General features: G+C 41.1%; 1 protein-coding gene across 10 annotated transcripts in view; it reads left to right on the top strand.

Moving 5' to 3' along the window:
• Nucleotides 1-4,691: 4,691 nt before the first annotated feature.
• LST8-1 (Transducin/WD40 repeat-like superfamily protein) overlaps nucleotides 4,692-25,659 on the top strand; it is a 53,826-nt gene continuing 32,858 nt past the window's right edge. The window contains exons 1-8 of one of the 10 annotated variants that reach the window (XM_088984309.1): nucleotides 4,769-5,043; nucleotides 5,332-5,497; nucleotides 5,635-5,697; nucleotides 5,873-5,996; nucleotides 8,244-8,345; nucleotides 8,438-8,550; nucleotides 8,829-8,898; nucleotides 18,416-18,493. In XM_088984309.1, coding sequence (XP_088840435.1) covers nucleotides 5,889-5,996; nucleotides 8,244-8,345; nucleotides 8,438-8,550; nucleotides 8,829-8,898; nucleotides 18,416-18,493 — 471 coding nt within the window. In that variant the 5' untranslated portion in view covers nucleotides 4,769-5,043; nucleotides 5,332-5,497; nucleotides 5,635-5,697; nucleotides 5,873-5,888. Of the gene's footprint in view, nucleotides 5,044-5,325; nucleotides 5,498-5,634; nucleotides 5,698-5,872; nucleotides 5,997-8,243; nucleotides 8,346-8,437; nucleotides 8,551-8,828; nucleotides 8,899-18,415; nucleotides 18,494-25,659 lie in introns of all 10 variants that reach the window. The other 9 variants (XM_088984304.1, XM_088984308.1, XM_088984302.1 and 6 more) reach the window with 9 other exon arrangements.

Below are 25,659 nucleotides of genomic sequence, written 5' to 3'. Positions count from 1 at the left end.
ATCACAAGGCATTCCATCAAGGATACTACTCGCCAACCATGAAGCAGGATGTCGTCCAACTCGTCAGAAAATGCGACCGACATCAAAGACACTCTAACCTTCATCACTAGCCAATGGTTTCCCTAAAGTCAATCACCAGCTCAAGGCCCTTCGCGCAGTGGGGAATGGACATCCTTGGGCCTTTCCCTACCATGGTCGAGCAAAAAAGGTTCCTTCTGGTTATCGTAGACCATTTAAGTAAGTGGGTGGAAGCCGAGGCCCTAGCACGCATCATCGCTCATAATGCCCTGATCTTTTTCTGGCAAAGTGTTGTCTACTGCTTCGGTATCCCCCGGATTCTCATCACCAACAATGGTAAAGGTAAGTAGTTCACTGACCAAAAGTTCGAAGCGCTCTGCACTGACCTTAAAATCGACCATCGAACTATAGCCATCCACCGACCTCAGAGCAATGGGCAAACCAAAGTGACTAATCGAATCCTATTGCACGACCTAAAGACTAGGCTTGACTAGGCTAAGGGAAAGTGGGCCGAGGAGTTACCGAGCATTGTCTAGGCATACAGAACCACACCACAGACAGCCACCATAGAGACACCTTTCAGCCTAACCTACGGGGCCGAGGCCATGATCCCTATGGAGATAGGATCACTAACTCTTCGGATTGAATTTTATGATGAGGAGCAGAACAATAAAGGCCTCCGTGCAGAGCTCGACTTGGTAGAAGAAGCACGAGACCGAGCACATCGCAGGATGGCCGTGCAACAACAAAGAAAGGCAAAGTACTATGATTCCAATGATGGAGAGAGTTCAAGACAGGTGACCTAGCTCTTTGGTAGGTCATAATACACGCACCGGGAGAAGGGAAGCTCAAACCAAACTGGGAGGGACCATATTGAGTCACCAGAGTGGTTGGACCCGACACCTACAGTCTAAAAGACCTCGACGACCTATAGAAAGGAGTTGAAACACCAACAACCTCCGAATATACTATCAATAGTTCTACATTAATAAAGATGTTGTTTACTCTACCAAGTGAACAGTCCAATGCACAACACACACCGCACAACACACAACATCTAACCAAGTTAATTGGAATTTCCGTGCACCGACTCGACTAATCGGTAACAGCCTGAGCCCATAACGCATAGCTAGTAGCTAGCTTGGCAACGTATAGCCAACCAGTTGACTCGGCTAATTGATGGCCAGAGCCTAAAATGAAGAAGATCGCTCCTGCCTTCCAAGGCCAGAGGGCGGTCACCACACTCCGTATGTCACTGACGAAGTGTCAGATAGAGCTATCTGGAAGACTGCTAGCCATGAAGAGCTGAAAGCTCCCGAGACCAACAACTAAGCATCCCTCAAAGAGAAGAGAGCTCGGATAACACCTTGGCCAGAAATCAAGGACTAAAGATCTCGGCCACACATAACTTTGGTTGCAAGAAGACCAAGGCCTGAGACAAAGGAAAAGTGAAGGGAAGTACACAATCTTAGAGCCTGAAAACATCTCTTCATTAATTTATAGAAAATTTGTACAAGTTCTAAAGCTCAGCATACCAAGTTGTTTATTTCAACAAAAAAAAAAAAAAAAAAAAAGAGAAGGAAAGGGGCATCAACTAAACAAGACAAGAAACTTAGATAGGCAGTAGTGACAACGACGGGCAACAATTCAATCTTTGGCAGGAGGATCCGCGCCCTCTTCGTTCTCTTCGCCCCCAACATTCTCTTCATGCGCAGTCGCGACAATGTCATCCTCGGCAGGCGGACAAGTAGTGTCATAGGGTTCCCAGGTCTATGCAACCACGGAGTTGTCTGGGTAATGGCGCTGCGCCCTCCTCCTGAAATGATTGAACCTAGCCTTGAAGGAGCCTCAGAAAAGTCGCCCATCGCGTGTTGATACTCCTCTAAGATTTTGAATTGATCAAGGGCCTAAGCCTTCCTGTCTTCAACCTCCTTCTTCAGCTGCTCTCGCTTTGCCTTCAGGTTAGTGATGCGCTTCTTGAGGTTACAAATGGTGTTAGACTACTCATTAGTTCTGTGGTTCAACTCGACAATCTCTGCCTCCATCGTGACAGTCCGCTCACCCGCTGCCTCGAACTCAGCCAATTAGGCTCTCAGGCCCACAAGCTCGGTATGCTCCTCGTCATAGAGTTGTCGCAGTTTCTAGAGGCGGTCGACCACTACAACCACCGAGCAAGCACTCTACAAAAGAAAATACGTCAGCACAAAAAACCCCAGCCAAACAAGAAACAAAGAATGAGCATGGACTTACCACAATGACATGGCGGATGAGCGAGCACTCCAAGGTACCACTTGTCATTTGCACAGCCTCCCACCGAATTGACATCGTCATGATCCCGCAAAGCAGCTGCTCGGGTACCCCCTCTGTCTCAAGCTTGTCCTCAGAGCAGATGGTCCACTGTGGCACGTGGAGGGCCAAACCGTTTCTCCCTGGTACATCCATCTGCGGAGAAGGAAGAATAGCGAATTGATAACCCTTCTCTGGATCCACGACTACGACCTCCTCGTCATCACCGCGTTGCCTGGCCCTCTTCTGCTACCGAGACACCCTCTCGGTGGACCTCGGTGGGTTCACTTCAGGACGGGATTGGGCCCTAGCATCACATCGGTTGTGCCTCTGTTGCTTTTTCATCATTCTACAGACAATCTCCTCCTCGCTCGTCATATCGACACCTGCACAAGGGGCGAAAATTAAGTCAAGATAAGCATAAGAAAAAAAAAAGAAGAGAATTAACAAGTGCGTGGAAGTGACAAGACAGATCAGCCTCCCCGTGCATTAGCCCGACACAGATCAACATCGAGAAGGAGGTGTACAATATCACATTGATCTCCTTGATCATGTTTATGGCCACTCTCTCTTCCTCGGTTAGCCTGTGCCACTTAGGCTACGACACCTTAGTCATCAGCTCTTGGAGCACGGCGGGAAGGGGCAAGCCCTCGGGACAGCACACAAAGAAGAATTCCCCCTTCTAGTTCTTCATCGAGGACGGGCCTCGACCAACACTTTAATGCGCTGCCTAACCAAGAAACAGTAATAACCCTACTAATAATGCTTCAACTGAAGAAAAAAGCTCACCATTCCCAAGGTAAGCTCAAGGTCATGGATGAAGCAGTATGACATAAGGCCGATAAGGAACCTAAAAGAGTTCGGCATCAATTGCACCGGTAGCACCCGATACCACTCAAACACCCCGACTATTCCCTCATGCAAAGCAAACCTTAGCCTAGTCGGTTCACCCTAGAAAACTGGTCTAATTAAGCTCGAAGACCCCCATGACGCATTCAACAAGTGCCAACTTCACAGGCCTCAACCAGTGACCGAGGAGTTCGTGCTACACCACGACCAAGTATTCATCTCATTGACTTGGGAACTGGGGGAGTGGTGCTCAGATTCCGAATGATGAATTCAAAATTCCTCAACCGATGATTGGAGAGCTCTTTGGCAACATCTTGTAGACAAGCATTAGAGGGCAGGGTGCACGGATTCTGAATTTTGACAAACTCTACGTGAACCAAACTAGATGCACAACCAAACTTCAACTTCGAGTTTCTCAATGGAGGACTAAAGCTCTCTTCTGTGCTACACTTCGACCGAGCACTTTACTCATCAACTTTGGAACTGGGGGGAGTGGTGTTCGGGTCATGGTCGAGCTAGCTCTGGGTGCCACATGGCCGCCAAATCACCTCAACCACGTTAGCGCCGCGCCACCACCTCCACGGTCACGACAACGCCATGCTACCTCTGTGGTTCCCACCTTATTCCCCTAGCCACGTTGACTCCACATCATGCAAATAAGCACGACCAAGATAGGAGAGCGAATGGGGACAACCCCGTTGGGGATTAGGTCTCATCCCGAAGACCTCGACGATTAACCTCATCTCGACAACCCCGAAAGCCTAATCCAACCAGGACATGGACCTTCGGCTATAAAAGGTATTCCCCACTCAAGGTAAGAATCCAACCCCTCTACTGCCTTCTAATGACTTGAGCATCGGAGTATTTACCCGGGGATAATTCTTTGGGCCTCTGACATTTTCTTGTTCGCAAATTTCATTGCGTAGCTTTGTCCTTCCACCTCGACACCGCCCAATTGGCAAGGACTATCTGACTATGACCTCGGTTCTTACACTACTAGGATCTAGCAGCATCAACACCTAATTTAGTTTGGGTAGTACTCATTTTTTTCTTAATTATTATAGAAATAGAAATAGTTTTTTCTTAACAAATTAAAGTTCGTTAAGAGAAAAAACACACGTGTCAACAAGTTAAAAACTAAGTGGGTGTTTGGCTTCGGTGCATTTCATAAGTGGGCCCCCAATTCACATTTTTTTTGAAAAACACAAAATTGGGATGCAGGTTGATCAGGCATTTAAAATGATTAACTTAATATTATAATATATTTATAATAACAATTTTTAACATTTTAAAAAAGTAATCCGTTTTTTCAGATTTCAATGTACCGTATCATATTAAGCGATTCAAGATAACAGATTCTGGAAATGTCAAATTGATGTTTAAAGAAACCTTCATTTTATTAATTCCAAAGTTAAACAGTACATAAACGTTTTTTTAAGAAACAGATTGTCAAATGTAATTTTCTTACCAATTCCGTTTATTTGCTAATGTAACATACATGATACATCAGCAGAAATGGAATGCTTGTAAAATGCTCCGATGCCAAACACCCCGTATGACTGTTTGGTTTACCATCTTTCCCTTTCTACCTTTTCATTCAGACCGGACTGACAGTGAGAAATCGAATACACGTCAGATTAAGATTCCACGTAACAGTGAGAAACAAGACAAAATCCAGCGTTTCTGGAGGGTTTGGGTTTCCCACCAAAGGGTTTTGGGGTTCCATCTTCTCAGGCGACGTTCACCGGAGAAGGAGAGAATTACAGGCAACAACCTGTGGCTTTTTACGATTTGCCTAATCTTCCAGATGTTCTCTGTCATGGCAGGTGTTTACCTGGAACGCCTGCAACAAGGGGTTCGAGGTTAGAATCCAAACTTCAAAACACTGTGGTAAGATTTAGTTCCTTCTCGGATATTTTTACTTTTCTCTTTCTTTTCTATTTCACCTTGATGGTCGCCAAGTCACAGTTCCATAGGCCATAACTCACTTCTCATTCTACCTGTAGGTTCTACTGTGTCCAGGTTTTTTCATTGTTCCTTTTTTTCCCCGTTTTCTGTTGATTTTAATGATTCTTTGTTATTTGACAAAGAAGATTTTAGTCATCAAATTTACAAAATCAAGAAACCTTTTGAATTGATGTCGTTTGGTTTGTTTGTTTAACGTCTGTGGAGAAGAAGATTTGACGCCGCTTGATCTGCCGTCCGAGGGGAGAAGAAGAACATGATTACGGAACTGAAAATATTTTTAGGAAGGGGAGGCTTAGATGGACTCTTCTTATCACATGGCCTCTTCTAATTGGCCTGAAAGGAGTGGTTCCACCTTCCTCAGGAAAAGTGTCTCGTTGTGAGTTCGCATGTTTCAGCTTTATGATCGTAGAGATGAAAACATTTCTTAGCCTTAGTTTATGTTGGCTACTTTTTCTTGGTGTCAACGATGAATCTGCAATTGTCTGTTTTTCGCCTGACATAGACGACCTTCAGTTGCAGGGTCGGAAGATAGTAAGTGAATGATTGCCATGGAATAACAGTCTGTTCAATTAGGAGGTAATCGTTGATCCGTTTTATCAGGAAAATTTGTTTCTACTATTTCGTTTTGTTTCAATTAAGGGGTAATAATTGATCCATTCAGGAACAATTGTTTCTGCCATTATTATTATTTTTTTTTGTAATTTTATTAGATGGGTTTGTTATTATTCGCTTCCTTGAATTGATGGGTTAGGTGGAATTCAATCAAGATGAGCCAACCTTCAGTGATCCTTGCAACAGCTGGGTATGATCACACAATTCGGTTTTGGGAGGCAAAGAGTGGACGGTGCTATCGGACTCTCCAATACCCAGATTCTGTGAGTTGTGTAATGACTTAACTGTTTATTATTATTATTATTATTATTATTATTATTTCTTTTTTTTATTTTTTATACCGCTACTAGAGAATACTGATTTTAGAGCAAGTCTTTGTGCTGTGGTGGCTGGCTTTGAATGCTGCTAGAATCTCTTTGTAGGATTGTTAACACTTGACAAGTTGAGTTGAAGGTCCTGTGTATCATTCTGTACTTTATAGTATAATTTTTTATAATGGATAAGAAGTTGATTAGTTGGAGTTTTGAGCGGTGATCTCAATTCCAACTGAATGACGCCTTGTTTAACTCAAAATCCAGTTATTTCATTAGAATCAATAGAGTAGTAACAATAATAATAAAAAAAAAAATGATACAACAACTCCTAACCATCCATTTTGTTACCCTAGACCCTCTATTATCTTTCTTTTCTTTTTATTTTCTTCTTCTATCAGCTTGAATCCAAGTTTGTGTGGCATCTAGGGTACATTAGCAGGATAGGAATATTAAGGACAATGGAAAATTTTGCATGTAACCGGTAAGGATTATATGTAGGACATGACCAAGGTTGTGTTTGTATTGGAGAGCGGAAGTGGAAATGCAGATAGAAACTTCAATGAAATGGTTCCAAAATAACTAGCTCTTAAAGGTTCCAAAATCACATAAACAATGGAAGAGAGACGAATGGGAGGACATTGGGGGCTGGCTCATTATCTAACTGAAGCAATAGACATTCTGGACAACATGAATGCTAGCCTTATTTGGGTTCCTAGGGAGCTGAATTCGATTGCTGATGGTTTAGCAAAATCTGGAGTTCACAGGGATTGTTTGTATAGTGATAGATATCTTCCTTTGTAACCCTGTGTTTCTCCTTTTCCCCTGATGTACATCTTTTTTTTTTATCAATAACAAATTCGTTAAATCATCATTAAATAATTACAAAGAGGAAGACAAACATTCTTATCTTCCAAATACAACTTAAGCCTTCAATAAAAAAGAAAAGGGAAGGAAGAAACAATAAAATTACAATTTAGCCCAAAACATTGAATCCCTTTATGCCCCTTGTTTAGCTAATCCATCAGCTAAAGAATTAGCTGATTTTTTATCCCAAATCATCTTCACTTCCATCTCCCGCACCAGTCACTTAAATTTTCTCCTCTCATTGTTGTAATTCCATAAGCCACTGCCATCTTTATTCAGCCACCCTATCGCCACCTCCGAGTCCCCTTCAATTATCAGCTTTCTTATATTCATCTCCTTAGTTTTTTGGATTCCTTCCATAACTGCATAGATCTCAGCTCTAAGGGAGTCACCCACTCCAATTGGGCCTGAGAACAAGGCAGAAATGACCCCATTCTCATCCCTAAATACACCCCCAATTCTTGACTGTCTGGGATTCCCCCTACTACTCCCATCAAAGTTTAATTTTATGAATCCAGCAGGTGGTGGGGTCCAGGGCACACTCATTATTAATCTGGCCTGTGTACAGTTTGCAATCTCACCCCACTTCCTTAACATGTCATCCACTGTGTAATCTGTAAATAGCTCTAAAGATTTCAGCCATCGGACAGCGCTAATATGGATTATAGCCCTCAGTTCTTCAGCCCCTCTCTCCACTTTTGAGAAGATCCTGGAATTTCTTTCTTCCCATAATGACCAACATACCGCAGCCCTCAGTCCCCTCCACATAGTCCTTCCCCTTTTCATACGCCACCTGAAAAAAGAAGGGGAGAAAAGATATTGCATGTCTGATGGAGGGTCCCATTTACACCCAAAAAGAGAAAATGCCCAATCCCAAATAGACTTTGCAAATTGGCAAGACACCAGTAAGTGGAAACTAGTCTCCCCCACCACTTTGCAAAGAACACACCAATCTTCTCATGTACATCTTCTCATGTACCTCTTTATTTTTTAATGAAATCTCTGCAATCTAAAAGAAAAAAAAGGAAAAAAGGGAGCAAATACTTTGCTGCTCTCTGGATTCTTTCTGTGCCAGTTTGAAGCTGAACAGCAGAACATGGAAAATAGCAAATTGTGGGGGTCCTCCATCCAGCTTTTCCATTTCTTTTCTGATCTAAATACAGTCTAAATGAAATGTATGACTAGTAAGGTAGGAAACTAGGGGGATGATTATAGTAAAGATGTAACACATTCCTTTTTTCCCAGACAATACAACATTTAGGTAAATTTCTCCTTTTTTTTTTCTTGTTATTCCCATTGATTTGTGATGTTAAATTCACTAATATGGTGCAGCAAGTTAATCGTCTCGAAATAACCCCAAATAAGCAATATCTGGCTGCTGCTGGAAACCCTCACATTCGATTATTTGAAGTCAATTCAAACAGCCCTCAACCGGTTGGTTTTTTCTATTGTCATCTCCTCTTTATGGGTTGTAATTTTTTAATCCCTGGGTCTGAATAACAAAATTATTTCTGTTCTTTTGGCAGGTGATGAGCTATGACTCACATACTAATAATGTTATGGCAGTGGGGTTCCAATGTGATGGAAAATGGATGTATTCTGGTTCTGAAGATGGGACTGTAAAGATTTGGGATTTGAGGTAAAGTGGGTGGCTTGTTATACACGGGCATATACATACATATTTTTAATGGAAAAGTCTTTTCTTCTGAGTTGTTTTTCCCGGTATTTTGAGTTTTCTATGTTATTTGTTGATTATGACTATATATTATATCCATGTATGCTTTTCTTTCCTGGAAAATGATTAATTTTTTTTAACCTTTTAATCCAATCGCATGGTTCTTCCTTTAGACTTTCTTTTGGCTCTTTTTTTTTTTTGTATTTTCCTTTAGTTCTTTTCTCATTTTAAATCAATTTCAGGGCTCCTGGTTGTCAAAGGGAATATGAAAGTCGTGCAGCTGTTAACACTGTTGTCCTACATCCAAATCAGGTGAATTATTACATTTTCATTACAAATTTACAACTGCAGATATATCCTATACTGAGTAATGAACCCCCCTCCTGCATTTTTTTTTTTTAATTGATAAGTAACAAGACTAGAATCTCAGGTTGAGAAGCGTGACAATGAGGGTAATGACCTGTGTTGCACCAAGTAGATGTTGTGTCCTTGTCAAATGTGAGTCAGAGTTTGATATTTCATGGATTCTTGAGGACACTTCCTTGTAACATTTCCTTTTTATCTCCTAGCTTATTTGACATAAATGAACAACTAATATACAAGATGAGTGCCATCTCAAATGTTACTTGGTATAGGCAACATTTTTTACATGCATATAACATTAGAATTCAAAATTATAAATTATTTTAATAGTATGTACTTTTCCATAGACGTGTCTGCATGTCCATGTTTTCGAGCACAGGGGCAAATTCGGACTCACATGTCTATGTCCATGCAACACTGCTAATTACTAAAAAGGAGTTTATTACTGAAAGAGAAGAGTTACTTGAGCTAAATCAATGAAGAAAAGAAGGAAGAAAAACTGACTGGAGAAAACGATATAAGAAGAAATCAAATATTTGGATACTCCCTGTAAGACCATGGACAAAGCAAAGGTAACGATCAAATTTCCAAAGGTCCGAAGAATGGTGATGGAGTGAATTGGTTGGGGGAAGAAAGCGAGTGGCTGGAGCTTGTGATGGGCTGTTCTATGTACCCTCCTTAGATGAACAAGGGCAAATGTAGTTCTGGTGATTCCTGGTGGTGGAGGTAGAGATTGGAGTTGGTGGAGGGAAAGAGGGAGGAAGAGAGATTGGAGTTGGTGATTCCCCCTATTTGGGTTAAATGATTGTTTGTATATTTTCCTTTTCTCTATCTTCTGGTAACTATTCCATTCAACATAGGTGGCCAGTTGTGTTGTCAGTCCAAGAGCCTTATGGGATTGAGCAGTTAGAAGAACATAGAATTCTTGAGCCGAGAAGTTTGAGTTTGAGAAAAGAAATAACAGAAGAAACTAGGAGCTCTGTTTATAGATCAGGGGTCCCAGAGGTTGTAGAGGTCTCGACAGAGAAGGTGGTCACAGAAGAGGCACTTGTGATGCTGAAGGTTTTGTTTGGAGGAGGACAGTTTTCTTCCCCAAAAAGAAGGATCCAACGACAATACAATAGGAGGACAGGGGAGAAAAAAGGAGTGCTGAAGAGAAGGGGGAGACTCAGGTGAATTATAAAGTCGATTAGATGCAAAAAATAGAGGAGGATGATGAAGACGTATTGGGCATCACTGATGGTGAGGGAGAAGTTTTGGAAAGTTCTGAGGGAGATGATAAGGGGAAAAAATGGCGGCAGAAGAAAAAGAGATTAGTAGAGAGACGAGTGAGGTCTTACCGAGAAGGGTTGAAAATAGAGCTGAAGAAGAGGGGGATGGGGAAAGCAGTCAAAAGGATGGGGTGACAGGGGTGATAGAGGAAAAAGAAATGAGAGATGTAGAAGAGCCAGTGGGGAAGGGAGAATGGCAAATGAATAAATTTCTAATAGAGGAGAAAGGAGGGGAAAATGATCTAGAGAGTAGAGACTAAGGGAGGGGGAAGAGGGGAGGAAGGACGTAAGATGGGAGATGGGGTTAGAATTTACAAGAGGAAGAAGTACAGAACTTGAAAGTAGAGAAGGAGAGTCAGGGGAGGCTAATGAAGAGGAAATATTTAATGTTTCCATCACCTTCCTTGATCCACTCATATAGGGATTTTTTTAATTTGCAGACATCCCTTCACACCCATGTATGAATCCAAGGGGCTGAATCATATATACTTCTTCTAGATGTCCGTTCAGGAAAGCATTTTTAATGCCGAACTAATGGAGCCCCAGTCAAAGTTAGCAGCCAAGGATAACATGATCCAGATAGTGTTCGTTTTAGCAATTAGGGCAAAGGTTTCTGCATAGTCAACCCCATACACCTGTGTAACCTTTTTTTAATCAATAACAGAAGAATTTCATTCATTAAGCACTACTGGAAGGTACACAGCAGAAAAAGGAGAGATAAACTCTATCTCTCCCCAAAAAATAAAAAATTACAAACAAGCCCAAAATAAATGATTTCTTCCCACCCCTTGTTTTTCCAAAAAATCAGCAAAGGAATTAGAATTTCTTTTCACCCATTGAAAAGTAATCTCCATTCCTTTTAGCAGCCTCCTAATTCTTCTCTTGTCATGGATATATTCCCACCATCGCTCATCCCCTTGCTTTTGCAACCAACTAATCACCAACTTCAAGTCGCCCTCAATCGAGGGTATGCTTAAACTCAGGTCCTTTGCTTTCTGAATTCCTTCCATGACAGCTAGGATTTCAGCTCTTAGATCATTTACCCACCCCTATTGGACTAGAAAATAGAGCAATAATTTTTCCTTCCTCATTTCTGAACACTCTTCTTGTAAGTACATGTGGTTCCCCATTGCCACATTCATGATTAAGGAATCGAAACAAAACCACACATACACTCGTAACAACATGGAGGACCACCCAAAACTTGCGATGAGCTCAAAGATCTGTCCCGAGCTTGCGATGAGCTTCAAGAGCTACCTTGAACATGTGATGAGAACATAATGTTGCCTAATACTCGCAACAGCTATGACGAAGCGTCTCGAAGACGATAAAGCGAACAGCCAGACGTAGCAGTCAAACTTGGGCCTTGCCCATGACACGTGACCTCAAGGAATCTATGATGGGAAGTAGCATACACATGCTAAAAGAGAATCCTCAGAAGAAGGAAACTTTTTCCTCAGAAGATCTTGTTAGATACGTGGCAAAACCTTAGTAGTGCTCCCTTGATAACCGACATAAAGACAAGATTCCCTTTCCTAATGGGAATCAAGTCCCTTTTAGATCCTTCTCCTTAGGGTCTCAGGATCCTCCTTATAAAAAGGAGGAATAAAGTACAACCATGACACTCGTTACTTTCATTGCTAACCCACTTCGTTAACACTCCCGAGCAGCCAAAGCGTACTCATTATCTCCCTTTGCAACCCTAATCCTGGTAGTTCTTCGTCCTTCAAGGAGACCATTCTACCTAGCTCCACCACCATACTTACACCTCCAATACCAGATGGTCTTGGGTTGCCTTCACTACTGCCATCAAAATTCAATTTTATGAACCCACTTGAGGTTGGGGACTAGAGTTGACCATACTGCACCTTAGTAGGAACAGTATAAGCAATTTCCTTCTATTTCCTCATTAACTCACCTACTGGGATGCCCTCAAACAGCTTCAATGTCTTCACCCAATAAACCACTTTGATGGATATGGCTTCTATTGTCGCCTCCCTACTCTTGTTTTTCCACAAATATTCTTTGATTCCTTCTTCCCAGAGAGTCCAGCAGATTGTTGCCCTTGTACATCTCCAAAGATTTCTACCCCTCTTCTTTGGCCATCTAACAAAGGTAGAGAAGAAAAGGCTTTGGACAGAAGGCAAGGAGTTCCATCTGCACCCAAACAAATAGAAAAACCATTCCCAAATCGAACAAGCGAAAGGGCAAGATATTAATAAGTGATAGTAGGACTCACCATCAGCCTTGCAGAGAGGGCACCAATAGGGAGAAAGACACCAGCCATGTCTTTTCTTTGCAACATGTCACTTGTGTTAATTCTTTCCAGATAAACTTCCTAGTAAAAACCACTAATCCTAGGCAGAATAGGAGTGGTCCAAACCTCTTTAACAAGAAAAAGGCACTCCCAAACTATCACTTGACTGAATCAAATTCGAAAAGAAGGAAGCATAGGTAATGGAACCAGAGGGAGAGGGGGTCCAGATTCGGCTATCACAAATCAACACTACTTTTTCAAGAGATTGAAGCAAATTAGATACACAACAAATTTCAGACCCTCGAAGCCCTCTTCTAAAACTCAAATCCCAACCCAAATCGAGTTAGAGGGAACCAAGAATGATGAAATAGGCTCCCCCTTCTGGGTAGAGAGGGCAAAAAGGGAAGGGAACTGTTCCATCAAAGATGAGTTACCCAACTAGACATGCTCCCAGAATTTGACTAGGTTTCCAGAGTACAGATTATACCTGATGAATGGCAAGAAGAAAGGCTGGCATGAATGGAGGGCAGCTCCGGCCAGAATTCTAGAGTCCCACTCATTTGCCACAAGCCCATGAATACTAACATTTACTTTTGCCTACAACTTATCCCTTTCTATAGGCAATCTCCATAGCCACTTCCCTAATAGAGCTGTGTTTCTTTCCTGAATATTTCCAAGAAATCCCTCATGAGCTTCTCAATCTTTCTACTTACCCCCACTGGAATCTGAAACACAGAGAAAATAAATTGGTAGGTTTTTGCTAATGTGGATTTGATTGAAGTCATTCTGTCCCCCAAAGACAAATGACGCTTCTTCCAAGAAGCCATCCTCTTCGTAAGTCTTTTAGTTACAGGGCTCCAAAAGTTGCTTCCTCTCAGACCCCCCCCCCCCCCCCAAAGGTAATCCCAATTAATTCATTGGAAAATGTGAGACCGAACAACCCAACAAAACTGCTCTCTTCAATCTCCCTCTCCTCCATATTTACACCCACAATGCAGCTATTGTCAAGATTAATCTTTGGATTGGACATTTGCTCAAAAGTTTTCGTAGTCCATTTTAAATTCATCACCCATCTAATGTCACCACTTGTGTGTTACCTTTTGCAACTAACTTGGCCTTATATCTCTCAAGTATTCCATCTGCCTTGTGTTTCATGTGAATACCTACTTACACTCCACTAGCTCTTTGCCTTCAGGAAGATCCACCAACTCCCAAGTGTTTGTTTTTGTGTAGAGCACAAATTTCTTCCTTCATTGCATTTGTCCGTTCAGGTATAAACAAAGCTTCTACAACACTTTTGGGAATGGAGACACAATCAATGGCAGTCAGAAAAACATGAAATGAGGGTGAGATGCTATCATAAGACAAGAAATGCACAATAAGGTGCTTAGTAGTGCATGACCTAACACCCTTTCTATGAGCAATTGGAATATCAAGGTCACCGATAGAATCATCAATAACAATAGGCTCAGTAGTATCAAGAGGAACAAGAGTACCTGTTTGAGAAGGATTCACTTCCAAAGAGTGAGATGATACTGGATACATAGTTTCAGGCTGCTCCACACCCTTTGAACTCAGTTGTCCATTATGCTGCCTTAGGAAAACACAAAATTGAGTAGAGTTAGGAATAAAAGTAGGACTTGCAAAACCTACCTCTCCTCTTTCACACTATTCTCCCCTTGAGGAGAGGTAGGGAAGTAAGGATCAGACTTTAAAAAGGATACATCCATCGATACAAAATACTTGCATTAGGCAGGATTAAAACATTTATAGCCCTTCTAGGAGGATGGGTAACCCAAAAAAATACACAAGATAGACTTGGGGTCCAACTTACCCTGATTTGGAGACAAATCATGAACAAACCATTTGTAGCCAAACACATGCAAAGGAATAGAAAACAGAGGGGATTTTGGAAATAAGAGTTGATGTGGGGCCTTGTATTGTAACAGACGAGATGGCATGTGATTGATGACATAAGCCGTAATCATCACAGCATAAACTAGAACCACTTGGGAATATTCATGTGTAACATCATACAACGGGCAACTTCAAGAAGATGTCGGTTCTTCCTTCTTACAACACCATTTTGTTGTGGTGTCTTGGCACAAGAGCTTTGATGGAGAGATCCATGAGATGCAAAAAATTCAGCTTGATCATGATGAAAGTATTCTTTTGCATCACCTGATTGGAAAGTTTGTATCTTAACATGAAATTGAGTAAAAACCATGCAATGAAATTCTTTCACAATTTTGGGTACCTCTTCCTTTGAATGGATAGGATATATCCAAGTATATCTGGAATAGTCATCAATGAAAATGATAAGATACTTGTATCCACCCTTAGTGGGTATGCTGGCTAAGCCCCAAATATCAGAATACACAACATGGAAAGGCAAACTGGAACTTTTATTACTTGAAGGAAAACGTGTTCTACAATGTTCTACAATGTTCATCTTTAAGGGCCAAATCAATTACAAGCTGGTCTCCTCCACCCGAAGGCTCAATTAAGTTGAACTTTGATGGAAGCAGCATGGGTAATCCAAGATTATCCGGAGTGGGGGGTGCTTTGAGAAATGAGAAGGGAGAGATTTTGTTGCTCTACTCAGGTCCTTTGGGAATTGGGAATTCCATCAGGGCAAAACTTTTAGCTGCTGTACAAGGGGTCCAATTTGCAAACCAGTTGGGGGTACAACACCTAATAATCGAGGGGGATTCCAAAGTGGTGGTGGGTTGGTTGAAAAATTCTGAAGAGGCTATGTGGCGATACAAGAATGAAATGAAGAAATTTAGTTGGTTGACAAGGAATATGTTGGTCACTGTACAATGGGTGGGGAGATCATCAAATACCTTGTCAGATGTGTTAGCTAAGCAAGGGGTAAATAGGGAAGAATTATTTTGGGCTCAGTTGTGATTCTTGTTTTTCTTTCCTAGTTTACTTGTAAGTTTCAAGGAGGGGCTGCAGCTCGCGCCTCTCGTTGGAATGATGTATGAACTCACTCTAATTTGCTTCTGAATCAATAAACTTATTATTGTTCATCAAAAAAAAAAAATGTTTGCTTAATTGACATGTTTGACATTGCAAACCAGAAATAGATATACTCTTAAATAGTTCAGGAAACATAACTGTCAAGGACTCAAAGGACAAATGACCAAGACGATTATGCCATAACCAAACTTAACTCTTAATAGACTAACTGATAGACTGACTCATAAGACTCACAAGGGTTAATTTGACCACAAAAGAAGGGCACACCCCAAAGAGTGCTATTCACTACATTCGACTGTCACCACAAACAATACAAAATCTCTTCTTGGTACAACGAACAAGAGAGAAAAGAAAAAAAAGGATAGTACAAGTGTCTAGTTCAGTCCAGTGGAGTTTTGCCTCCTCTTCCAATAAAAAAAGGTAAGTTCCAGTTGAAAAAACTTGATCTGAAGAAGCTTAAATCCAAATCAATGCTTTGATACCATGTAGTCCAGCAAAGAAATAAAGAAAATAAAGTCGGAGAAGAGAGAGGAAGAGAGAAGAATAGAGAATGAAGAAGAGAAAAGTTCTTTCTAAAGTTTTATAGCTGGTGGCACCTAAGTATATATACTTAGGGTGACAGCTTACAAAAAATGAAAAAACTAAAAAGCCCTTGCAGCAATACATTTAACATATTAAAACAGTGTGAAACCGGAAGAAATACCCAGAAAGGTGGAGTTTGTGATAGATTGCTCATCCTACTCTATGTGGATGACAACCTCCATTGAAGCCTTTCTATGGAAGGAAGGTAGGAGGGAGGAAGATGAACAGGTGGAGTGGGAGTTCTTATGTGGCAATTCGTGGTTCATTGGGGCATTAGGGAATGGAAGTTTCACCAAATTGGAACAGCAGAGGTGGATTGTGGAGAAAGCGAAACGACAGTGTGAAGAGTTTTCTACTAAAGACAAAAAAGTCGTAGTGATAGGGGACTCTTCATATGCCTAGGTGTTAATTAATAGTTTTAAAGAAGACATACATGCACAGAAAAAAGAGAATTTAAATTCAGGTCAGCGATTAAGTCAAGGAATTATTGGAGTTAACCAGAAGGGAGAGTTGAATTGGGTGGGCCTAAAGGCTAGTCAATTGAAGGAGGTTGGATTTAAATTGGGAGTTGGGTCGAGTTTTCCAAAAGAGATACGTAGAAAACAGGTGTTGGAAGGTGGGCTGACATTAAGGCCCTTAAAAGAGAGGGCACATGATTTTGTATTCACTTGAGTCAAGTTGGGGGGATGATGGAGGATGGTATTTCTAGTCCATCATCGTCATCATCCTTAGTTGAAGCTTGACAGATGAGTGCGGGAAAGGAAAAAAACTTTCATAGTCAGATCTGTTGTGGATTCCAAGAGAAGAAAAACATAGTGGATCGCCGAAAAAATGCAATCCAAAATTTGTCTGTTGCTCAAGAAGATTAGCAGGGGTTGGGTTGTATAGGAGGCTGGGGAAGGTTAGTGCATCTAATTGGTTGAAGGCGGAAAAGGTAGTAGGATTTAGAAAATCAGGTCTCAAAACCTCCCAATAATTTAGGAAAGAAGAAGAATGAGGTTTAGGAGTGGGTGACCACAAGGTTTGTTCGCACTGAAGAGCTGAGCTCATCAAGTTGTCTAAGAAGTTCGAAGGTTGAAATGGACCTAGATACAACCCCGGATGAATTTCAAGTGCTTTTGCTGGAATCAAATAATGATGTTGCGCAAGGTAGGGCTGTGGTAGAGGAGAGTTCTAGGGTCTCGACGATAGTTCCACTGAACCAGTCGAAGTTGAAGGGGATGGAGTAAGTGCTCTAGAGGGTGCATCGAAGAGTAAGGTAAGTTCAAGAGGGACTAATAGTAGGGAGTTGGACCTGGTTTTCGGGGAGAAACGAGTGAAGTGGAATTGGATCAGGTTTGTGAGGAGGAAGTTTTGAGAAAACCGGTTTTAGTAGGAAAATTGGTAGTGGATTTAGGTAGAAGGGTTGAAGGAGTCTCAGAAAATCTTGTTAATAACACACTTAAAACATGGGAGTTGAGAAAATCAAAAGGGTTGGGAAACATGCAGCTGGTTCATGTGATCAGTCTTTCATAGGCTCAAGGAAGGGCTAGTTGGGGACGACCCTTGCTGCAGATTCAAGAGAATTTACAAAAGGGATCGGAAATCAAGGCTAGAGTCAAACCTTGTTGAAAGATAGAGATAACCTCTTTGAAGTTAGATTTGGCAGTGGAGGGAGGGGGGAAGGGTGATAGATCAGGAGTGTTCAGAAATATGGTAGTCGCAAAATCTCAGTTCGATGAAGAAGAGGAAAGGAGAGAGGGGGGGGGTGTAGTTTAAAAGTCTTCTAAGGAAGGTAAAACTCAGGAGGGGAGAGTGGGTATTGATCGGCTAGTGGATAGACAGGTGGAAATTGGGAAGTCTCTCGGATTATTCTTTTTTTTTTTGGGGGTGGTGGTGAGAAGAGAAAATGAACAATTCAAAAAAAAAAAAAAAAGAAGGGAAGAGTCTAACAAATCGAGAGTTCTTGGGGAAGGGGGGAAGGCTTGGGAGGAAGGTGAAGGGGGAGAGGAAGGAATTTTGGCCAAAGAATGATGGGGGGTGGGGCAAAGTGGCCGCTGTTGAGGGGGGGGGGGAATTTAAGAGTTGCAGCAGAAGTCTTGGGATTAGTGTGTGGGTTTGTTTATTTTGCCTTCAAGGTTATGTTTCAAGACTGTCCTTATCCTGGTTGGAAAAGAAGAAAATCCTTTATGTAGTGCAAGAGTCCTGGGAGGTCTGGCTTTCAAGTATGTAATTTGGACTTGATGTTAAGTGGCCTTTCTTGTGGCTGTTGTGTGGTGATATCTTATCACTCTCCTTGTTTGATGTATCTCTTTTTTCTTTTAATAAAATTTTATTTTATCATAAAAAAATAAAATTAGCTATATCTAACCTAGTTGTGCATTTTGTATAGACTGAGCTAATATCTGGGGACCAAAATGGAAATATACGTGTTTGGGATTTGACAGCAAATTCATGCAGCTGTGAGTTGGTACGTATTTAGTTTATTCTGGACTGTGTAGTTTCAGTTTTATACTCATAGTCACTTTGTTCCTAGGAAGGAATGTTAACCTGTGTATGTGTGTGGTTTGCTGTTGTTAATTTTTTGGGAATAGGGCCTTGAATTCCAAGGCATATATGTGGTTCTCTTTTGCTGCTTGCATATTTGGGAACTGTTTGTGAGCCTTGATCTCTTTTAGAGAAACTGGCATTGATGTTAGAGAAATCTATTATCTAGCTTTGTTCTTCTTTTCTTCTCTATTTGATGTGTCTCTCCTTTTCTTGTTTATTTGGTTGCAATCATACAAGACTTGCTATTGCAATGATTTACAAGTAAAAAAAAAAAATGGAAACCTGAATTTTGAAGGAAATCAAATATTTTAGAAAGCTTATTAGCTCAAATCAAAATACCTAAGCATGACATATAGAATAAATTCAAAGTGAAAGAAAACAAATGTGGATCATACCATGGTTATTCAAGTACTCAACAATTCAAGCATCTGGAACTCTCAACATTTTAAATATCTTTTAGTTGAATTGCATTATTTTTTGTTTTTTTGATAGATAACCGTGAAGAAAATTTTATTAAGAATCAAATAATAATGTGCAGCATTACAAGCATTTTGTTGAATAGGTAGCGAGTACTACCTCCCTCAAGTATACATTCAGTGGTTATAGTTGAGCCCAATACAAAGAATCCCTGTTAACCCCCTGTTTTGCTAAAGTTATCAGCCAACCCATTTTCTGATCTTTGCACCCATTGAACTTTTATTTCCATATTCTTAGTTAGCCATTTGATCTTCTTTAGCACATTACTGTATTCCCAAGTTGCTTTCTCACCATCGACCATTTAATCTTCTTAGTTGCATTACTTCAAGTTTTTAGTGTGATGTTAGATGTCTTCCATTCCTAATATCTCTTTAAGGCTCCTAGAGTCAATTCTAAGTAAACCCATGCGTGGGGTTCGGAGGCAGTGCCATGCACCTGAATTTTTTGTCTTTGTATATAACAGGCTTGGTTTTGTGATTTTGGTTGCAACTTCATTCTATTTTAGGTTATTAATCAGCAATTGGTGAGTTTTTATGTGATGAATCTACATTCAATTAATGTTTTCTTGGTCGGTGTAGGAACATGTATCATGGAAACAATTGTGGACTCCATTAGAGTAAGTAATGAGCCAAGGGTATGTTTTTGGATCAAATCAGCAGTAGAGAAGAATGTAGTGGACTCAGAAAAGGTGATTAGGATATGTAAAGGACTTCTGTAACTCTAGACTATAACACTTTTCAAGATTAGGACCCAGCTTTGGAAGATGCATTTATTAGAATGAAAATTGAGCTTATTAAGACTATGACCTAGCTTTTGCAAAGAGCAGATACATTTAAAAACACTAAGTGGAAGAGGGAAAGGTAATGGGGAAGGGAATAAAATAGGAAAAGGTGAGTTTCCATTAAGCATGAAAAGGACATGTGGTTTATGAGATAACATGAAGTAAGAAATGCATCACTCCAATAAGGTTTTGGAATAAATATTCGAAGTATTAAAGCATGTGTCACATCTTGCCCTCCACCAATTATATTCCTTGTCTTGAAACCCTAGAACATGAAATAAGGATAATTAACTTTTATCAAATAGCCCCTAAAAGTTTTTCCAAGGAGAGACTTATTGTGCATTTTAGAAGGTGTAGTAGTAAAGAAGATGGAGAACTGGTCATCGGTGTCAACGAAATTGAGAGGAGCTTGTGTAATCGCGGCTGAAACATTTCAATTGGAAGAGTTTAAAGTGGGGCAGGCGACGGTATTGTTGGACATTGATAAGGTCGTGTGGTTCAAATTTCAAAGATTTCTTGGATGGGGCAATCTTCAAATAGAAGTCAGTGCTAGAAAAGAAGTTACAAGGTAGAAAGGAGAAGAAACTGAAAAGGGAGATTTATAGCTGTGTTGGAATGGTTTGGTGAGAAGAGGAAACAGAGGGTATTCATATCTGAAGCAGTATTTTAAAATGTGGATGCGTGACATGAGGCGTTGCACTACTTGGTGGTGTGATGTGTAGTTTATTTGAAGTGCAAGATGTGTAAGCCTCCTGAGCATGAGGCATAGGTGTTGTGTAGATGTTTTATATGTTTTTGTTACAGTCTTATGTGGTTGGGTTCATTGTAGTGTGCTGTGATTAGGTTTCTTTTGAGAAAATCTGGAATTTTTATCATATTAAGATAAAACAAATTTGGAGGGTTTTCATCCTTTGGACTATGTTAATATATAAAAGAGAACATGATAAAATGGTTACCCCACTTTTTTTCTATTGCATTTTATTATAAAAAGTGGCTTAAATACAAAAGCATAAGCGACATAAGACTCTTGTATAAAGCACAATAGAGGTGTATGCATCTATGCTGGAGGCGTATGCCTCAAGGGGTTTGTATGCTTCTTGGCTGCACTTCCAGGCGTTATCTCAGCACCTTGCCCGGATGTCTCCAGTGCTTTTTTAAAACACTGATCTGAAGGAAGTCAGAAGGATGATCAAGCCTCTGCAATCCAACGATTGGTAGTGAAGGTGAATCGCAAGGTTGGGGAGCTAGAGAAACCACTAGCGCTTCAACAGGAGCTAGAAGTCGAGGCAAAAGAAAGGAAGATAGAAGCGAACTTTTTGTTGTCCATCTCAATGAACAAGCTGATTCCTTCAATGGTGATAATGGGGAATGGTATAGAGTGGAGAACATATTGGTTGTGATATCCAAGCAGCGGATTTGAGATTGGAAAATGTCGTAAGAACAAATTAAAGAGTCACTTCAAGTGCACTAGGAATATCCACTAAATCCTTGTCAGGATACAAAGCCCTGCCAGTGACGCTTCTGGATATTAGCATAGCGAAAAGGTGATCTTGATGGACAAAACCTCTTTCCTTGTTTCCAAGTGGTCTCCGGTAGCTAATGTTGTGGAGAGATGAGATACAACTACCCTGATTGAAGGCAAAATTTCTGGACTTACGTTTAACCTATAGCCAAAGAAAGGGGAAGGATGATATGGAGATGTACAAGGGCTGCAATAAGCTGGGTAATTTGGGAAGAAAGAAATTCACGAATCTTCTTGAAGGAAAAAGAAGCAAAGAAACTATAATTGATAGTATTATGATTAGAGTTGCTCATTGGTTTGAGTCCTTGAAATCTTCTCAAATATCTCATTGGATGACATCCTTAGAAATTGCAAGGAAGTAACTGATTTTTCTATAAGTAAAAGTGTCATCAATCCTCAATGTTCTTGATAGGACCCAACCCAATCCACCTGCTATGTATGCTCTAGACTCAAGCCCAAACCAGCCTATGGTTTACCCAGGTCCATCTCACAATGCTAATCCATCAAAATCACTCATTCAGTATGTTTACCACAGGAATACCAGGCAATTGATGGAGAACAGATTCGAGAATAACTAACTACACATGACTTCACATGTAAAGCCTAGAAGTAGTGGGTGAACGATGGAATACGTAGAGTATTTACCCCCAGCTTCCCCTCTCTTCTCTCATTCCACTAGGAGATTGAGTCTCCCTTGAAGCCAACTCTTGTGTTGAGTAGAAATACAATAATTGATATCAGTGTTGATCCATGCCCAACACCAAATCTGTTTCAAATGGAGGACAGGTAGATAGGATTGAGGTCAGCTTACACAAATCCAAAGGAGATCTGAGGAGATTGGTGATTATGTCTCGGCATACCAGGGCTAACACTGCTGAGGGTAGAGATCAGGACAGTGAAGGCTCTAGTGGTAGAAGCAAAAATGCAATTTCACTTTCCAAACTTTTCCAGTGAGAATTTGATGATTTGGATCTTCAAAGCAGAGAGGTGTTTTGAATTACATGAGACACCGGTGTGCTAGGGATTCATCACCGCCTCCATCTATCTTGAAGGAGAGGTGATATTGTGGTTCCAATGATATAGGAACTAACACCCCCACATCATTTGGGCCGACTTCATGGAAGAGCTCCATGTATGCTTCCCCACGATGAAGCTTGTCAAAGTTGAGGCTGACAACCATTGTTCACAAGTATGTGGTAGAGTTTGAATTGTTATTGGCCAGAGTAACTGACTAGACAGAGAAGGATTTGGTTGGCAGCTGTATTGGGGATCTTAGAGAGGACATCTGGCCGGAGGTGAGAGCTTGGTGTTTGATTATGGTGTCTACAGCAGCAACTTTAGTTCGAATTCAAGAAGTTAGACTGGCTCAAGCGGGTGAACTGGAATATCAGACATATTTTGAAGATCTCGCTGATTTGAGCTGAACCTATGGTGTTGAAGAATAGTGGGCTGACAGACCCAAGTAGCATGCCCTTCAAATGGATGTCCTGGGTGAGATGCAGGCCCAATGTGAGAATGGCCTGTGTTACAGTTGTAAGAAGTTCATGCCGGGCCACCATTACAAGGCCTAGGGATGAGTTCTTTAGGAAATGGGCCTAACCAAGGAAGGTATGTCCACTCAACTTGATGAAATAGGCCTGGCAAAACAAATTGAAGGTCCAAGAAGCTAATGGCTACAAGCTGACTTGTGATGGCCTATGTAAGGAGGTGAAATTGAAGGTCCAAGGGGAATGGTTGATAGGAGACCTATATCTCTGGAGTTAAGTGGTGCTGACATAGTTTTGGGGGTTCAGTGGTTGCTACAGTCAGACCTGTGATGTGTGGCTGGAGTAAACTCACCATGGAATTTTAATTGAATGGGGTCAACCATATGTTGCAAGGAATTAACCTGGTGTTGTCCAGCCTGGGAACCAGGGGGCTGACCTCAAGTATTGTCAATGGGCTCAATAACCAGCTTTCCTGCATCTGGGCCTCATCATGACCAGCCCAATCCAATTTGCAGCAACCAAAAAACAACCTAGGCCTGGACCAACTCCTTCAGCAGTTCAAAGATGTCTTTGAGGAGCTTAAGCTACTGCCCCAACCCGGGCACAAGATCATCATATTCCTATTTCCTATACAACCTTGAGCATCACCAACTAATGTGAGGCCTTACCAGTACCCTCATTTCCAAAAAGCCGAAATTGAAAAAAATGTACAGGAATTAATGGAAAAAAAGATGATCCAACCCAGCAGTAGTCCATATTCTTCACCAGTCCTACTTGTGAAGAAGGATGGGACTTTGCTGTTCTATGTGGACTACTGAGCCCTCAACCACATTACCATTGAAGACCTGTTCCCCATTCCAGTCATAGACGAAAACTTGGATGAGCTATGGGCTGCAACAGTGTTCTCTAAACTAGACATGCGGCTCTAGTTACCATGAGATCCAAGTGCATCCTGAAGACGTCCACAAGATGGCTTTTTGAACACATGGGGCTATTAGGAATTCTTGGTAATGCCTTTTGGGCTCTCTAGTGCAATCTTTGATGAATAATATATTCAGGCCATTTCTCAGGCAATTCATTTTGGTTTTCTTTGATGACATTCTTGTCTACAACACTGATTGGACATCCCATTTAGAGCATTTAAAGGTGACCTTGGGTGTTTTACGGGCCCACAAGCTGTATGACAAGCCCAACATGTATACTTGGCCAGGATCAGCTCCACTGCTTGGGCCATACTTTGATAGGAGAAGTAATGGTTGACCCAGATGAAATCAGTTGCATGTTATCTTGCCCAAGCCCACTACATAACAGGTTGAGATGTATTTTGGGTTTAATAGGGTACTATAGGATGTTTGTTAGATGATATGGATCCCTAGAAGCCCTCTTAACTTAGCTGTTTAAAAAGGATGGGTTCACATGGACGCCTGAAGCCAAATGGGCCTTTGGTGGTCTCAAGCAAGCAGTAACCTCACTGTCAACTCTTCTAGTTTTTTCTCCCCCCTTTGAGATTAAGTGTGATGTCTCAAGGGTGGGGGTGGGAACAGTCCTAATGCAACAAGGGCATCCTATAGCCTACTTCAGAAAGTCACTATCTCCTCAGGCCCAGCCGCCCAGTCCAAATCAATCTATCAGAAGGATCTAATGGCCTTAGTAATGGCAGTCAGCAAGTGGATGCTCCATCTTTTGGACTGGCAGTGCACCATTAGGACTGTCCAAAAGAGCCTTAAACACTTGTTAGACCAGCGAGTGCTCAACTCAAATTAGCAGAAATGGATCTATAAGCTCTTGGGCTTTGATTACTAGATAGAATACAAGCCCAGGCCCCATTTTTCCATTGGGTGATCAATTCAAGTAAGCGCCCCAGTTAGATCCCACTTTGGCTCGTATTAGAGCTCAGTTACAGCGAGATCCTTCAGCAGTACTAGGGTATAAGTTGCAGGATCCAAACCCATACTATCATGGTCGGATAGCAATTGCGCCAAACTCATTACATCAAACAGATCTTATACAGCTCTTTCATGGGACTTCTACAAGTGGGTACTCCAACATACTTTGTACTTACAAGCGTTTGGCCACTCACTTCTACCAGTTGAGGCTTTAATAGAAAGTTACAGATTTTGTAGGGGTCTGCTCAATCTTTTTTTTTTTTTTTTTTTTTTTTATCAATGCCAGTAAATTACATTAAAGATTAAAGAGGAATAAAACTTACAATTGAGCCCAATAAATTGACTTCTTCCCACCTCTTGCTTTGCTAGAACATCAACAAAGCATTAACAGTTCTTTTAACCCAACTAAGTCTCATCCATATTTTGTATCACCCACTTGAATTTCTTCCTCTCATTATTGAAAGTCCAAAGGCCATTTTCTTCCTTTTGCAACCATTCCATACCAACTTTGAATCAGCTTATATAATCAGCTTAATTAAGTTCATATTCTTTGCCTTTTGCACTCCCTCCATAACAGCCAGAACCTCAGCCCTTAAAGAGTTGTCTACACCGGTTGGACCTGAGAATAAGTGAACAATTCTTCCTTCACCATTTCAAAAAACACCTCCAATACCAGAAGGACTTAGGTTACCTGCACTACTCCCATCAAAGTTTAGCTTGATGTAGTCATTCATTGGTGGAGACCGAAGGGGGCTTGCAATGATCTTGTGACAGTCTGAACCAGCCACTTCTTTCCAGTTTTTCATAAGGTCACCTGTTGAAAAATCAGCAAAAATTTCCAAAGACTTCCCCCAATGAACCATTCTAACCATGATGATCTCTATTTATGCCTCTCTATTTCTTTACTTATCTGAAAAAAATTCATAAATTCCT

The sequence above is a fragment of the Nelumbo lutea genome, chromosome 4 (genome assembly GCF_056320005.1).
Source record: "Nelumbo lutea isolate HS-2025 chromosome 4, American lotus-T2T, whole genome shotgun sequence".
Lineage (NCBI taxonomy): Eukaryota > Viridiplantae > Streptophyta > Magnoliopsida > Proteales > Nelumbonaceae > Nelumbo > Nelumbo lutea.
This window is presented reverse-complemented; position numbering and strand designations above follow the sequence as displayed.